General features: G+C 40.2%; 1 protein-coding gene across 1 annotated transcript in view; it reads left to right on the forward strand.

The window, feature by feature from the left end:
- Positions 1-17,698, forward strand: part of DST (dystonin) — a 316,005-nt gene that overhangs the window by 96,823 nt on the left and 201,484 nt on the right. Inside the window, 1 exon segment of the mRNA XM_086608314.1 lies at positions 3,468-3,529. Within this exon segment, the coding sequence (XP_086464440.1) occupies positions 3,468-3,529 (62 nt within the window).

Consider the following 17,698-nt stretch of genomic DNA (forward strand, 5'->3'; position numbering starts at 1 on the left):
CATACAAGGTGATAGGGATCCATGGAAACCCATCCTCCTGAGAAACTGGTCTAGTTAGCAGGCACCACGATCCATACAAGTCATAGGGATTTATGGAAGGGGGCATTGTTGTTAGGAGGATCTGGCCCCTGAATTTGTTTTTGGGATTGAGGAATTACAAGAACACGCAATGTGGTACCTTAGTTGTGGCAACAGCTTTTTAGGTACATATTTCTCTAGTCTGGAGCCTCTTTAGATGCATAGTGCCTTGCTCCCACGTTGTAGTGTAGGTTCACAAGGTAGATGTCTATCTGTTACGACAAGAGACTTTCAGTTTGTATGTCTGATATATCAGAATAATGTCTGCAATAAAAGGTGAAAGCAGAGAAGCTCAAGTTGATTAATTAACCGTTGAGGATTGATTGTCATGATCCACAGATGAGATGATCTAGGAAGATGTTTTCTTTATACAGCTTCTGCCTCACCTGTATTCTTAAATTACCTTGGCATAAACAGCACTGCTGCAGCTCGTTTCGTAGTGACGCTCTTTGCTTGATACTCACTGCTGGTGGAGGAAAAAAAAAAAATAGACTTCCTGGTTTGAAAAGCTCAACATATGTACTCAAATGCATATTAGTGCACCTAAAAGTTCAAAAGAAAGAAACATAGATGCTTAGCTTACTTTTTATTATGGGTTAAATCCAGAGGGTTTGCAATTTTGCTTGCTGTAACAGCAGATGGGCTGTTTGCTCCTGTTGTGTTTTTTTTTTTTTTTTAAAAAAAGGGGAGTTGCTATTTTCTGTCAGCCAGGAGAAGCCCTGGTCGCTCCTTGGCTCTCTTTTTTTCCTGGAAGGGAAGGAAACTCTGAAGTTTTGAAGGGGAGAATGGGACAGTTTGCTGGAAATGAAAAGGACTGGAGCGCAAAGCTGGTGGAAGTAATGTGCTGCATGGGTCAGTAACGCGTGGTGCCGGGCTGGCAGGGCTGCCTTCGGGAGAGAGCAGAGCTCACTGTGGAAAGAGCTTCTCTCAGAAGCTTTCAGTGGGTTTTCTGTCTTGGTTTGGTGTTTCTTTCGTAGTCAGATGCCTGTTTTCTAGTTACTTCATCTGAGGGGTTTGATTTGGTGTGTTCTGCTCTGAGCTCGAGCGCATTGAATATTCTTGCACTGCATTTTCCTCCTAGTGTGCATTTGCTTTTCTGGAATTGTTTTATTTTTTGCTTAAAAATTACTATTGTGGTGTTTAGAGGGTTGTTTGTGTTTGTTTTTTTTTTTTCCCTTGGTGTTTTTCGCAACATGACAGGTGACAGTTCTCCTCGTTGCACATTTGTGTGTGTCACGTACAGAGTTTTTCTGCGAGTGTATGCATAATATATGCATATATTAAAGGGAATACAGGTGATAAGCATCACTTCTTTTACTTATGTTGGCCGTTTAATTGAAAATGGAGTTGAAATTAATAGTCGCTGCATGGTCTAACAAGGTACAATGAAGTGGAATTTTCTGAAACTTTTACTGTTGTCACGGTAACATTTTCCAAAGAGTAAAACTTCTGCGGTAGTCAAAACTATCTGAGATTACCTTAGGACAAAAGACACGATGTACAGTTGTGGGCTAAAATACTAGATTCTCAGTTCCGAAAACTTGTGTTCCTTTTAAAACAGCTACCCATAATGAAACAGTTAAAAGTGAAAGTATTTTTGAATTTCTTTTATTTCTGACATTTTCTGTTCTATACATCTATCAAGCCAGAGCTTCTACCTTCTTAGAGTAAATTACTGGTGTTGGAAATGCTGTCTTACTAGATGAAGGCTATAGAGAAATGTGTATGTATATATAGCAAAAAATTTTCTTACTCTGCCAGATTTTGTGTCTCTAATACTGCTGCTTTGCTCTTTAGTTTGTCTCTCAATCCTGATTTTTGTGTCTTCAACTAGAATAAGAGAGTGTGGAGAAAAAAAGCGTATGCCAGAAGGTTGGAAGATCTTGAGTGGCATAGGAAAGGCATTTAGGGAACAGCAGCTATTCTGTACAGAGATGAATGTGTGTGTGTGCACTATGTATACTACCTGAAGAACTCATTGCCACAGTGAACTGTGGCTGCAAAAGTTATAGGTGTATTAAAAAAGAATTGAAAAAAATAACAGGAAAAAAATCTATGACTCTTAAATGCAAAGATATGTATAAGCATGTAGAAAGTCTGTGAGTCACATAAGGGAGGAGTATACAAAGGCTTCACAGGCTTTTGCTTGTCTTGTTTTGTATTTGTTCCTGAACACTCATTTCTCACTGCTGTTAGGAACAGCCTAAGATGCCCAGTTTGGCCCAGGATGGGCTCTTACATGATCTTATGCGGTTTTGAAAGACCTCGATATCACACCAGAGACTTGAAAGTCCGTGCATATGGACCTTCCATGTGTTTTTTTTTTCTTTTTTTTTTAATCTTATATTACCTTTGAACAATCTGAAACCAGTATTTTTTTAATGTAAAATGCAGGATCTGATTCAATCTTCTAGTGATGGCAGTAGCTGCACAAGGGGTCTTGTTTTGCTACCTGAGCTCACTGCTCATTCTCAGCCACGCTGCAAACAGCCTGAGTCAATGAAACAGCTGCAGTTCTGTTGTGCAGGGTCTTAAGGGATTTCGCTATTTTAGGCTTGCACAGATGGTCCCAGTCCTAATGCACCGCTAGTCCTGCTCTGGGGAGCTCAGGGACTGTGAAGGGGCTCCGTAGGAGTTGTATGGGCAAGTGACCATACATAGGTTTGTAGAGATGACTTAACTGTGGTGCTGGAGCGGCCATTAGTGTTTCTCTAACGTGTCTCGCTAGAATACATGTATGTACTTCCCCTCTATAAGAGGGATGCTTTCCTACCCTGAGTCTATTGCTTCTATTGTTTCTTCTCAGTGTTTTGTGAGTAATTCCTCATGCTAACTGCCACACCAGGGAGCAAACTGCTGGTAGTGGCTGGATCCCACATCTGGGTTGGTGGACATCCCTGTTTATTTTATAGAGGATTAAAGGAAAAAGAGTCCTTTCTCTGACTGAAGCTGTAGCTCATCCTTGCATGTTGGAACAAGGATGATAATTCAGTCGAAAAGCATAGTGATTAAAAAAGCTGGCTTTCATTTAGTAAGACAGTTTCTATTGCTAAATACTTTGATAACTAGTTGGATTTTAGAGGCTATAAGTACTGTTTATAGCTCTTAAAAGTTCGTCTTTTTGTACAGGTTAAGGAATGGTTGACTTCTAGGAAGTTATATTTTTGATAGTAGTGCTGCTAACATACCAGTGGGGCCGTTGCCCTGGAGGAACTCACCCAGAGCTTCTGCTCAAGAAACTTTTTCATGACATGCTGTCATATACAGCAAAAACATTTGTGTGCTGCTATTTTGATTGGATGTTTCAGAACTTTTGCAGGCTAAAAAAAAAATCTTCTGCATCATTTGTAGAGCTGTTAAACCCTTTTCTTTTTCCTTTTTACCTCCAGATGAGCGGGACAAAGTTCAAAAGAAGACCTTCACAAAATGGATAAATCAGCATCTCATGAAGGTCAGTTGATATTTCTGTCATGCCTGGATGATTGATTACTACAGCAGTGATTGTGTCTTTTACTAAATGTTTGATTTTAGGATCCATCTGTGTTACATATAATAAGGAAGATCTTAAATTGTGAGATTATGCATGTATTTTGTCTTTGAGGAGTCATGTGGGGGTTGAAGTGCTGCTGTCTGTTATCCCGAGGTGATGTATTCGAATGCTTGAATTTGAAATTAAAATGAGTCAAAGTTTAAGGAATATGATTTCTTTCTACAAAGCTTGAATCTTTTGTGGCAGTAGAGTGTCATGACTGTAGCACCGCAGCAAAGGCAAATGAGAAAATTTTTTTTTTTTTTGGAGTACCATGTTGAGGACAGGGAGCTGACCTTGAGAAGGAGAGCTCTAAATCATCCTGTGGCATCAGCGTGCTGCTCATGGATTAGAAATAGAGACTTTCTTGGGACGAAAGTCACTTTTCAGTATCTTTCTTTTGAATAGCAGTGAACTTTGCCTCAGGGACAGAGCACGTCATTTTAACATGTACAGCTTTTAGTCAACAGAGAACTAAAAGCCGCAAGTTCACCTTCACTGCATGGCCCTTCAGTTCTAAATTTAATCTGCTGTTTCAACGCCAACTGTCTAGCCTAGACATTTCTCTGGAGAAACAGATTGTATAATTACTTAACATAACTTGCTTTGATTCCCCCCCCACCCTGAGGTTGAATTCTTGTAAAAGTCACGTTAAATAAAAATGTATCAGCAAACTGTCAGAGTTGAGATTTAATTAACGAGTTTAATGTTCAAACACTGTTGGAAAGATCTGCTTGTATTTATATTTAGAGAAAAATATGGTTTTTTTAGGAGGTGACAATTATTTCTCTGCTACTTCTGGCTGCTGTTGTGGGTATTTGAGAAATATTGGGCACTAAAGCAGAAGAGAATTTCTTCAGGGATGTTTAAAATAACTTTTTTTTTTTTTTTTTGACTCTTCAAACCTTTAGGAGATGCAGGATTCTGGTTTCACATCTCTTAAAAATTTGAAACCCATGTAGCTCTTAGAAACAGTGTGACATAGGGAGCTAACAATGCCCAGATGTGAAGTTGGTCCCATTTTTGTCTTTAGCAAGAGACCTCTCTTCCAGAGGGGACCTTTGGTCCTTCCCACCATGACGGAGCCATCAGGAGCAGTCCTCACATCAGCCTTTGTGCAGCACACAACCTTTCTGTGGGCAGGGTGAGTCTGGAGTCACAGAATGGCTTTTAATATTGTTCATACCAATAGGTTTTCCTTTGTGGATTTGGTAGACCCAAAGGAATCATGCTGCATAGAAACAGCTGCTCCAATGACCCCTTCTGTGCAGACACATCCTCACCGTAATCCTGAAATACCCGAGTGACCCCATGTCCTTGCAGAAGTCTCCTTGCTAATGAGAAAAGACAAGAGGCTGCAGACCTGCAGCCTTCCTTTTATGGATTTTACCACATATTTACAGTGTAAGATTGTCCAGTACTTCAGACAAATTAGATTTAAAGAAAAAAACCTACAAGATTGCCAGTACTCTGGCAGCAAAATGCAATCTTCAAATTAACCATCAGGCATTTCTTCTTCTAATCGAGGGTAATTGTTACCATGTTTGTAGAGACTACTAATCTTTTTATGTATTAAAGATGCATTTTAAAGATGCAGTTTTGATTTTCTGTGGGATGCAGCAAAGCTTATCTGAAGCTTTTTGGAGAGCAAGCCTTTAATACAAGTTAAAAACAATGGCTGTTTTTATTGAAGTGTAGTGTATTGAAAATTATATTTCTATACACCATTATTTTACACAGTTTTAAAACATGCACAGTCATTGTTGCCATGCTGTCAATCTCTTGGGAGTAGCTTAAAAAAGATTTAGGCTCTAAACCTGTAAGGAAGTCGGGGTAAAGAGTTCACACTAAATCCTTTTGACTTGATTGCCAAGGTCAAGGGCCATAGGCCTTCACCTTCAAATAGTTCTCATGGTGAGTGATGGTAGAGGTAGATACAGATACGTGTGTGTGTGTGTATTGCTGACCTCGATTTTCATCTCAGATAGCCCACTTTAGAATTCAAGTTAAGGATCAATAACTTACACAAATACAGTTTGACTGTAGCTCTTCTCTTGGAATTTACGTAGCAACTCATCTTTTGGAAATACTCAGTTTGAAAGCGGTTGGTAATGCAGTTGTCAAATATCTGTTCTTACAGCATTGTTTCTAGGACAGTGACTGGCATAGAAATGAAAATAAATCCTTCAAATGCTTTCTCCTAAGACACAAAGACCTATTTAGAAAATACTATATAATGAAGGGAGTGAAGAAAAAAATAAGTGCATTTCTAGCAGTCTGTAGACCTGTCCTTGTTTATGCATTAAGTTGAATTTGAATCCTAGTTTTCAGCTTTATTATTATGTAATAACATATAATAATAATTATTATTATATAATAATATTAAATACATGCGACTCCTATTTGCCCACTCACTGCCAATAGCTCATTGCAGACCAAAAAAAAAAGGTGGGAATTAGCTTATTTCAGGCATCTTCATAGTTTTATTTGAGCTAGTTATCCAGACTTCTTTTGCAGGTAGCAGAGAGAATAGGACCTTCTAAGTGTCTCAGACATCTACTACCTTAGGGGAACATGAATTGTGTCCTAGCAGTGCTTTTGCTCCTCCACACACAGGAGGTCAGTGTGCTTTATCTGTCACTGTGTAGGGTTCTACAAGAAGTAGAAAGGATGAAGATGATCATAGGAGTTATGAGAGATCATGGCAAGCACCAGTCCATGCATGTGGACAGGACCCTTGCTACAGGCACAGGGATGGATTACATTTTTCTTTTGTCTTTTTTCCATCCTGCTTATGTTCTTTACTTTCTCTTTCCCTTATTTCTTTTTTTCTGTCCCCTGTTTCTTTTTTGGCTTTCTTTTATCTCTTTTTCTTTTCTCCTGTTGTTTCTCTATTTTTTTCCCTGTTTGTTGAGTTCTTTCCTTGCTCATTTAAATTAATCTCCTATTCTCCTGCTGTCCCTGGGAAAGTACTGGACTTTTATCCCTTTATAGCAGTATATTCAAAAGAGTTGTTTTCTAGCTCAGCAGGACGATGCTTTTACCAGGCTACCATCATTTGTTGGGGTATGGCCTGGAAGCCTACTGTCATTCTTCTAATTAATTCATGTATTTATGGGATTCATTGAGTAACCACAAACACCAAAATGGCTGAGAAATATTTACCTTTCTGCCCTCTGTTGCCTGTCTTTCACTGTGGAGACCAGTGACGAGAGGTGTTCCTCAGGAGTTAGTATTGGGATGGGTGCTGTTTATCATCTTAATTGGTGACATGGACAGTGGGATCGAGTGCACCCTCAGCATGTTTCCTTACGACACCGAGCTGTGCGGTGTGGTCAACACGCTGGAGAGAAGGGATGCCATTCAGAGGGACCTTGACAGGTGGGAGAGATGGGCCTGTGAGAACCTCATGAAGTTCAACAAGGCCAAGTGCAAGGTCCTGCATGTGGGTCGGGGCAATCCCAAGCACAAGTACAGACTGGGTGCAAAATGGATTGAGAGCAGCCCTGAGAAGGACTTGGGGGTGTTGGTTGATGAGAAGCTCAGTGTGAACCATTGATATGGGCTTGCAGCCCAGAAGGCCAACCGTATCCTGGGCTGCATCTAAAGAACCATGGCCAGTAGGTTGAGGGAGATGATTCTGCCCTTCTGCTCTGCTTTTGTGAGACCCCACCTGGAGTACTGTGTTCAACTCTGGGGCCCCCAACATGAGAAGGACATGGAGCTGTTGGAGCAAGTCCAGAGGAGGGTCACGAAGATGATCCGAGGGCTGGAGCACCTCTCCTCTGAAGACAGGCTGAGAGAGTTGGGGCTGTTCAGCCTGGAGAAGAGAAGGCTTCAGGGAGACTTTCTAGCAGCCTTCCAGTATCTAAAGGGAGCCTACAGGAAAGATGGGCAGAGACATTTAAGCAGGACCTGTTGCAATAGGACAAGGGGCAATGGATTTAAACTAAAAGAAGGTAGATTTACACTAGATAGAAGGAAGAAGTCCTTCACTCTGAGTATGTTGAAGCACTGAAACAGCTTGTCCAGAGAGGTGGTAGATGCTTCATTCCTGGAACATTCAAGATCATGTTGGACGGAGGCTCTGAGCAACCTCATCTGGTTGAAGATGTCTCTGCTAATTGCAGAGGTGTTGGACTAGGTGACCTTTAAAGGTCTCTTCCAACCCAAACTATTCTATGATTCTATCATCTGTAGATGCGTTGGGTTCAAAGCATGTAAGTGCATAGTGTATAAAATCCAGTGCATAAGGTTAGTCCCTTGTCAGTTCAGTTGACTAGTTAGGCATCTATTTGTGTGCTTTGCTAAACTGGGAACATAGTAATTGCAGAAATATTTCCTGCAAATAATCTTGAGATACGTAGTTTTAGAGACGGGTACATAAAGGGTTATTTGCTAAATTCAACTGTTAAGCTCTTTGAGTGCCACAGTTTAAGATCAAGTGGGCTGTCACTACATTTTTGAAATGTTGAAGTTTTTCTTTTACATTGATAACAGGTTTTCTGAGGACTGATTAGAGCATTACAGTTGCTAAGGCTGCTGTTTAATGTCTGATGGTGAGGCTCCAGTTTAAATGTTATCTTTTACTTCTTGTTGACATATGGGCTGGAGAGGTGAGATACTGGACTTCAGACTTCCTTGCTGCTGTGGTATGAGCTTCCAGGGAGTAACTCACATACCAGTGTAGTGTGGTGGTGGGGTGGAGATGTGTAGTGTGGCAGTGGGGTTGAGATCTCCTATCAACTCTAAACCTGCCCTAACTTCCAGCAAGTGTTTCACTTTGCTATCGTTAGAATAAGACATTAAATTCTAGTACTTGTTACAGCAGTAAGTAACTCCTGACGTAACAAGAACAGGTAAATTTGTGGGAGAAAGGAATTTCATTCTGGTGTAGTGTTTGCATGGTCCTAAAGCACCCAAAGAGAAATCCAGCTTCCACTAAAGCACAGAAGTTCTTCCTGACATTCCTTTGAATCCCAGACCCTGAAACCTAAGGAAAGAATGCGATAAGTGTGAAATAGAGAAGGAGAATGAGATAAAAGTGGGAAAATAAAAAAATTGATGAAAAGGGAGTCAAAGCAGACAAATTCTTTGTCATTCATTTCCTTTTTCAAACCAATTAAAAAATATTTTTTATAGTGCCAGATCTTACACTTGAGAGATTATACAGGATATTTTGAAGTACTTGAAGTTTTCTTTTATCAGAAATTATGATGTACAGAAAATAGGACTAAGGGCAAGGCAACTAGAGACTGTGCTAGTGAAAGATCAGTGCTCTGACGTGAAAATACAAGGCACACCCAGGAATTTTCCCTCCAAGGGTAACTTTCCTTCCTTTTCGTGGAAGAAAAAGTTGTAGAGATTCTTAACTGCACTTTTGGCAGCAGTGCTGGACTCTGGGGTGCCTGAGCAGCTCCCTGGAAAGGGGAGGCTGTCCTGCCCATGGCACTGGCCAGGAGCCCCACCACCCCGGAGCCCCCAGTGGTGCACATTGGCTTGGGACCCTCGACTAGCTGGACTTTGGGAGAAACCTGCCGGTGATGGGAGCAGTAGGCAGCATCCCTGCACAGTCATTAGTTGCTCCAAAAGTCCCTTTTAAAGGTCATATAAGCAAGAAGGTTTTTATGCAGCTAGACAAAATGCTTTTAAAACTGCTGTTTTAAAGGTCTGTATTGAAAATCCTGCACTGTGTTGCATCAGTAGCGCATTAGAGAGTGAGCAGCTTTTTGTTGTGCAGAGACTGAATGAATAATTCAGAACAGAAACCTGAAGTTATTGATTCCTGTGCATCCTTGAGGCAGCACAGGGTTGGTAAATGGCCACTTAGGTCGATTGCTTTGTGAAATGTTCAGGTGTGCGCTTAATGGCAGAGGAACCATTCCTGATATAGTGCAGTTGTTTCCTTGCTGAAAGTTGCACTTCCCTGACGCTAGTGGCTGTCATTTTAGGTAACACTACTCTGCAGTATCTTCTTTTTAGCCATGCATTTAATCTGTTGTTTACAATTCCCCACCTCGTCTTTTAGAAATGAATGCTTTTTAGCTCTACATTGATATTTATTTTAAGGGAAAAGGTACCTGGTGTTAATCTAATGGTAGTGACTGTTTTGAAAAAAAAAGCTTCAATTTGCCACCTATCATTTGTGAAACATGCTTGGAAAAAGCATGGTTTGGGTTTCTCTTCCTGTGTTAAGGAAAAGAAGACGAAGATTGCTTGCTGTGCTAATGCATCTAAATGACTCTTCTATGTATTCCTCCTAGTTAATTCGGACAGCTGCTGCAAACTGTGCTGGGAGAAAATCCTTTAAAAAAATCCACTTCCAACATGGCACGCAGCTTGCTTTATGCATTGGGTGCAGATGAAGTGTCAGTGTTTCCTCCTCTATTTTGTTTTTCAATTGTTCAGCAAGGGCTATTGTCTTCTCAGTAGACAGAAGGCTATTTCAGTTTTTCTTCTAAAAATTTTGCTATTATGTGTTCAGGACTGTTCTAAAAGACCTTGAAATGTTTTTTCTTTGAGACCTGCTCCTTCTGTAGAAACTGTAGAAAAATAGCTCTTAAAGAACATCGTCAGTTAATGGTGTAAAGAAGTATTTGATTTTGTTATTATCCCTGGAAGTATGCACAATTATAGTTTATTCACGCTACATTGTGTACAGATTTTTCAAAAATCTTCCCCTTGGAGATAAACCGCACAGCATCTTTCATCTGCTTAGTATAATCTGTAGCTGTTTGCAAAGCAGATCAGCAAGCAAACTCAGGACTTTTTTGGTGTTTAATCAAAGTTTAGATGAGGGAGGAAGGTGAGGAAAAGTAGTGACAGAATGCCAGAAGTTAAAGCTGAAAAAGAGGAGGAAATTTGTACAAAGTTCTGAGGGCTAATGATAAACTGCATCACAAAATCTCTCTGCAAGCAAATAAATAAAAAAAATAATAAATAAGTCCAAGTCAATAGAAACTGTGCCACAGATTTCAAGTTTATTTGATCCTTTTAATACATGCAGACTTCTTGACTAATTGGGAGCAGGAAAGAGAATAGTTGAAAACACCAAATTAAATATGCATGAAATAGATGATAGCTTGAGTGCATTGATATTTTATGGCATGCAGTACTATTGAACCAGTTGAGTGCATGTTTTTATGATCCTTTTTATTGTGATGTCTGAGTTTTTTTAAATTGTGTTATATAGGTGCTCATACATGAAAGAGTGAGTATAAGGAGACTTAAGTCTACCGTGAGATTACTGTATGATGAAATAGAATCACTAGAATCAATAATGTTTCCTATGATAGGCTAATATATTAATTCATTCTCTTTTTGTGGGTTCATGGTTTGCAATTAGCTCTCAGCATAGATTTTGTTTATTGTTTATTCCTTAGAGATCACAAGAGATAAAATTCTACCATTTGCAATTAAGTGTTGGCTTTTTAATTAATTGTTAACTTATGCACAGAAATATATTTTATCTGTATACTTCTGATGTATCAATGTTTAATAATAATTTCTGTATCAATTTAGAAATACTCTGGCTTGATCTTCCTCCCATGAGGCCAGTGTAATTGTACCATTGGCTCCAGTGAGAGTAGTATTTGTCCACATATGTAGACTCTAGACAGTAACAAGCATTACCAAAATATTTCATTCTACAACAGTATTTCGTATCATAGAATCATAGAATGGTTAGAGTTGGAAGGGACCTCAAAGATCATCTAGTTCCAACCCCCCTGCCATGGGCAGGGAAATCCTCCACTACACCAGGTTGCCCAAAGCCTCATCCAGCCTGGCCTTGAACACCTCCAGGGATAGATAGGAATCATAGAATGGTTTGAGTTTCCATACTTTGGAAAGCTCTTGCCCCAAGGTAATGTGGATGTGTGACTACACGGGGACATGAGCAGGTATCAGAATATACACGTTTTTCCTATAAAGAATGATATTGTCTGCTGATGGCATTTATCGTGCTTTGAACAAGGTAATTTAAACATAGTAACGTAATGTTTAAAATCCTCATTTACCTACTGATGTACAGTACCTTCACTTTAATCAGAATATTGTCTGGCAACCTTACACTTTACTTGCTTTAGAATCGTGGAATTATAGAATTGTTTGGGTTGGAAGGGACCTTTAAAGGTCATCTAGTCCAATCCCTCTGCAACAAGCAGGGACATCTTCAACTAGATGAGGTTGCTCAGAGTCTCATCCAATGTGACCTTGAGTGTTTCCAGGGATGACACATCTACCACCTCTCTGCGCAACGTTCCAGTGCCTCACCACCTTCATTATAAAAAGTTCTTCTTCTATGTAGTCCAAGTCTACCCTCTTTTAGTTTAAAACCATTACCTTTCAAAGAAAAGAGTGAAGTGAGAAGTAAAAAAAGGACAATGAACTTCTAAGCAGCAGAACTGGGGAAAGCAATAGGTATAGAGTCTCCTGGGAAGTAAACCAGGAGAGAGAGGAGTGCAGGAGATCTGGCAGTCATTGAAGGCGTTTGTGTTGGAGGCACAAAGACAGGCTGCAGACAGGCAGGACAGATAGGAGGCATCATATAGCGTATACTGCTGCTTTTAAGAGATGTGTGAAATACAAAGGAGCCATACAAGAAGTGGAAATCAGGGCAGCAGGAGTAAAGATTTGTACAAAGGAGTTAGTAAAGCATGACGGAGTAAAATCAGACAAATAAAAGGCCAGAAGGAGCTGCACTGTGACATAAAAGTGCGCAGAAGAAGGGTTCTGTAGTTATGTCAGAATATGAAGAAGAAAGGAGGTGTATGAATGTGTTACCAAGGAAGAAAATGAGAAATGGTGCAGAAAAGTCTGAATTACTCCACCCTTTTCAGTCTACAAATTACTGACTTGACAAAATACGTTTTAAAAAGATGAGGGTAAAATTCAGATAAGGAAAGAGCAGATTGAAGAATATACAGAAAAGTTGTGTGCTTTCTGATTGCACAGCTTTATTCACCCAATGGTTAGGAACTAATTGGCATAATTTATAACGTTTTGTTATTCGATTTAGGAATTCAGAGAGGGTGGGGAATCTTAGGAGTGTGCAGTTACAGTAAGTATAATAACTGTCTCCCGAGCCGAAGAAAAGAACCTTGCAGGATCATTTCTCTCCCTGGGAAGACTATGGAGCAAATTACTGTCACTTATCCCACCTTTGGCTGGACAACTGGTCTTTGAAAGCCCAGTGGACAAAGGGGAACCGGTGTACATGGTGTACCTTGATTTTTTGACACGCTACCACATGTAGTCTCATTAGCAGGTTACTGGCACAAAATTTGAATGAAAGGATCCCAGATACAGTTTGCTTGGATACTGCCATCAGTAACTGCAGCTAGAACTGGCACTAGGAAGAGCCAGTGCCATCGCTTGCTGCTGCTGTTGTGGCTGCCATCAGGTGCTCAGCAGCATCACCTGGCTCTGGGCATGAGCAAGGATCCATCTCCCTTCCACCCGGAGATGGCATCCAAGTGCCCGCTGACCTTTGCCGTGCCGCATCCTCAAGTGAGGATGCGAGCTCTGTCACTTCATCCTTGTAGTGATACTCCTGTTTCTCTGATGCTGTGGCTGTATTTCTCTCTGGCTCAGGCCTTTTGTCATGTTGTCAGCAACAAGCGTGTCTCACTTGCCCTGCCACAGTTCTTACAAGGTCCATCTCCTACACCGGGCTACGTTGGCTTGTGCTCGGGGTGCTCCAGGTACTACAGATGAGCTCTGCAACATGCCTGTGGGCCAACACAGTGCTTAGGGGACGAGGACATGGCTTGTAATTCTTCCTTTTTGTAAACACTAGTACACTTGTGGGCACACGGTTGTGAAACTCTCCCTGGCTGCACAACTTGTGATCTTTACGATGACAAGAGGTATGCAGCTATCTGTAATAAAGCAATAAGAAGAAAAGAAGTTTTCTTGGAAAATGAAGGACAGGTTGTGATAATTGAGTTTGTTTAGTCTGAAACAGAGAAGACTGAAGGGAAATGTGATAACTTGTCCTCCGTATGTAAAAGGTGGTTATGTAGAGGATGGTGAACAAGTGTTTTCTGACTTCAGGCTCTAAGGAGAGGGGACAACAAAAAACCTCAGCTTCGTTTACAGAAGATTTAGTTTGAAGATTAGCAAGGCAAAATCTCCCCCAATGAAAGCAAGTGTCATAGTAAAACACTGAAGTGTATGTATTACATTGTAGAATTTCCTTCCTTTGAATTATTTTCAATAATAAATTAGAAAAGCATCTCTGACATGTTCTAGCCAAACTCAGTCTGCTTCACTGCACTGGGTCGGGTGAGGTGATCTGTTCAGTCCTTTTTTTTTTAGCCTTACAGTTGTATTATTCTGTGACAGCGACAGACTTCATAAGGCCCAGCCTTTCTCTGGCAAAATAATACCCAGCTTTGAGTCTTAGAGCTGATCAACGCCAAGTTCTTTACCAAAGCTTGTATTTTCATTTAATTCGTGATTTCAATCTGCATCAATCCTACAGTTGCAGTGAGAATGCTCTTTTTCAGTGGGCTGCCGTGTAAAGTGAAGCTTAGCGATGTTTGCGTTGTATTCTTCGTTAATCTGTATTTATACTTTTGTAAATAAAATATTTTTAAAAGGTGACAGAATAAACATCACAAGCAGGTCGTCAGTCATACTTCAGCTATTATCAGTAGTATGTGCTGAGGCTGTTATCTCTTAACAGCTAAAAAGTGTGATAGAGATGTAGACAGGGTTTTATAATGCTTTTCTTTATCTTTGTTTTTTTAGATTTTTCTATGATTTATAAATATCTTTATATAGTCTTATACACAAAAGCATCTGAATAAAGATTATTGCATTGAGGAAAAATCATGAAAGGTTACTGAGGTGCAAAAGAGGGAAGAGAGATAGACATGCTGTGCATTAAAATCACAACTGGCGCAAGAAGCATTAATGGGCTGGGAGCATGCGTGGAGTCGCATGGGACCTCGCGTGACATATGCCACATGTGGCATCTGTCCCTCGTGCTCACTGGGAGCTGTCTGCAGAATGAAGGTTAATTTGGTAGAACAGATATTAAAGCTGGCTGGACAGCTCTAACTTAAATATTTCAGGACTTTAAATGGTAGCAATGATGGAGTAGCTGTCCATTTTATGTCAGTAGATACCCATTTCTGCTGAGTTTATGAATCTACATAACATGGACTCCTCTCAGATGGGTTTGCTAGTCATGATATGCAAAATTACAAGCAGCTGACCAAGACTGTGAATGTGTTAAAAACAGTGAGGGTAGCGCTGTGATAATGATGATGAATAAGCAGAATGGATCCCATGGGGTTATTCTGAGTGACTGGACCAGAGTTGGTTGGAGAGAACCTTTCAGCTCATTCTTCAAAAAGATTTGAGATGTGTGAGCTGGAATGCAGACAAGATTTATTTTTCTGTAGGAGGCAGAAAGAAGGATTTTTTTACATGTAGGACATTTGCTTAAACTTGTTCTATACAATAATGGTATTTCAGATATCACTCAACTAATGAAATTCAGAAGAGGATTAATGGATGTGCACATTTATGTCCTACTATTTGATGTATATGCAAGATCATGAACCTGTGTGCGTAATAGCTGATTTGGGGATTAGGAGGCTATTAGAATGCATTTCATGAAACCAAATGTAGGAAGATAAGAAGAAAAATGTAAGGACAAGATTTAGCAATGGCCTAATTTATTTTTTTTTTAAATTGAGCAACAATATATTTACCTTAAAGCCATATAAGTATCTTTTTTATGACTATTAAGAGTTATACAGAGACATGTGAAATAATTGAAGGCTGGGGGCAAAGTGCAAAATAGAGTATGCAAAACCAATGGATTAACTGGACAATCAAGTTTTCTGGAAATGTGAATGTTAATTTAAAAAAAAAAATAAGTGACTGATCTAAGCTTAGATATAAGGACAGGGCTTTAGAGGGGTGGGACACGCAGAGGGTGTTCAAATCACAAAGTTCTTGCGTTAACAGAGTGCAGAGCATTGGCCAGATGAGAAAGTGAAGGATGAGTCCAAGGATGCAGTCAAGGATGAATCTTCAGTTAGAAAATATCTGTTACAAAGAAAGATCGGGGTGGTGAACTCGCTTTGTATGGGAGACTTGTTCGAAGGTGACTTAGGAATAAGTATTTGAAATGGCAAAGAGATTTTATGAAATGGAGTAGCATGAGCCATGCCTGCCATTTGGGAAAATTAATATCCGAAGCCAAACAGCTAGAAAATTACTCCTGAGTATGACACAAAGAACGATTGATTTTCAGTGAACTGCAAGAAATGTTTCCTGCGGAGGGGATTATCAGACTGACAAGCAAAAGAAAAGAGTGAAAGTGAGTTTTGGACCACTGGACCCAAACCTGGATTCACCAGGCTTTGCTTGCAAGTGAACGGGTGCACAGAAGAGACTGGGCACAAGTTTTTTTTCCTTGTGCCATCTCACCACTGGCCCTGGCTCAGGCCCTCTGCTGTTGGGCTGGAGGGAGCAGGTTGGGGTATCCTGGGTGGTGGGTGTCCAGCGCCAGAGTGCGAGTGCCTGCTGGGGGGCAGAGGAGCAGCACCATGTGCAGCCCAGCATTCCACCAGAACTTCTGGGCCTGGTTATCTTTAACAGGATGGATGCAGTTTATTACAGGGTTCAGTACAAAAATCATGACCAGGGTGTGTATTTACAGTTTGGTTTTGTTGTGTGGTTTTTTTGTGTGTGGTTTGTTTTGTTTGTTTGTTTGTTTTTTCCTAGAAATAAGTTTTGAGTTTAAAGTAAGGAGATTAAAGAACATAAGAGATTCAGGGGGGAGGATGTCAATCTGCATGTAACCGCTTCAGCTCCCTGGTGTCTTGGCTTGACATCAGGTTGGCCATGATGCTCAGCACCTTGCTGCGCCTCGCAGCCCGTTGGGGTGGAAATTACCCAAGGTGGAGCGACTCTGCTGCGTATGGAGCAACCCCTGTCTGCTTTACGTGGGGGAATCTGAGACCTGTAAAGCAAAAATAAGTAGTCTCGAAGACGTTTGAGGAAGCAGCCTTTCTTGACAAGTCAGTCATGTGGGAATATTTTTACAAATCTGATATTTTGACAGTTACGTGCTGCATTTGTCAAGGATCTTGTTACAACTTGTTCAGAATTTTCGAATGTGTCATAAATCATGCTGCGGGTGTTGGCATAGCAAACCTTTGCTTTTGTACATAAATAAAACTTTTCGCATGAGAGGGTTTTTTTATACTTTATTCATGGCATAGATTGATTTATTTTCATGCAGTTAGACCTGCCAGTGTGATTCCTTAATTTTCAAGGGTGAAAATACTAAAGCACACAAATTTTCAAAACTTACAGAAAACTACTTCCTCATGATTACAGCATTTAATACAATTTATCTTTTAAAAACAAGCTTAAATACATTTTTAGGAAGCTGAAAACACAAGAGAAACTCCTCAGGATGTCAGAATCTCATGCAGTGGCCACAGCAGTTTTTCAGCGGACCGAATGCTGATGATATTTTCTGTGGAATAGTGTAATTATAGGAGCTCTTAACTGTCTGTGTCTATGATCTTGGATAAAAACATTTTATTGTAGCGGAAGTGAATGGGAGTCTTAAGGGATCTTTTTCCATGGCATTGAATCAGGTTCGTAAAGAATAAATTTGAAGTTTATTGTGAAGCTCACGATGGCCTTGTGCCAGCTGTTGTTTGGAGTTATCGGTGACCTCAGTGGTAATTAAGGCCTGACCCTTTTTTCCCAAACACACCCGTTACAGTTCTAACTTCTGAGTCTTATCCCATTTTCCTTTGGAAAAGCAATAATGCTTTATGTCTGTGCCGGGCATTTAATTAACTTTGCTTCCAGAATCGAAGAGAAAGGCACTTGAAAAGACTTTCCCAGGCTATATGTGGTCTGAAAAGCCTCTGTTGGATCTGTAATATTATAATTCTTGATAGTGCCTGGGGATGACACTGGTTTTGTAAAGACTTGTCAGCTGAACATCAGTTTTTCAAAATAAACATGATTCAGATTTGATTCTAGTTTTTGACTGTTCTGGAAACTGTAAGAAAAGGTCTGGTTTGACATGTTCTCTTAGCAGTTGAT

This window comes from Tauraco erythrolophus, chromosome 2, assembly GCF_009769465.1.
Source record: "Tauraco erythrolophus isolate bTauEry1 chromosome 2, bTauEry1.pri, whole genome shotgun sequence".
Classification (NCBI taxonomy): domain Eukaryota; kingdom Metazoa; phylum Chordata; class Aves; order Musophagiformes; family Musophagidae; genus Tauraco; species Tauraco erythrolophus.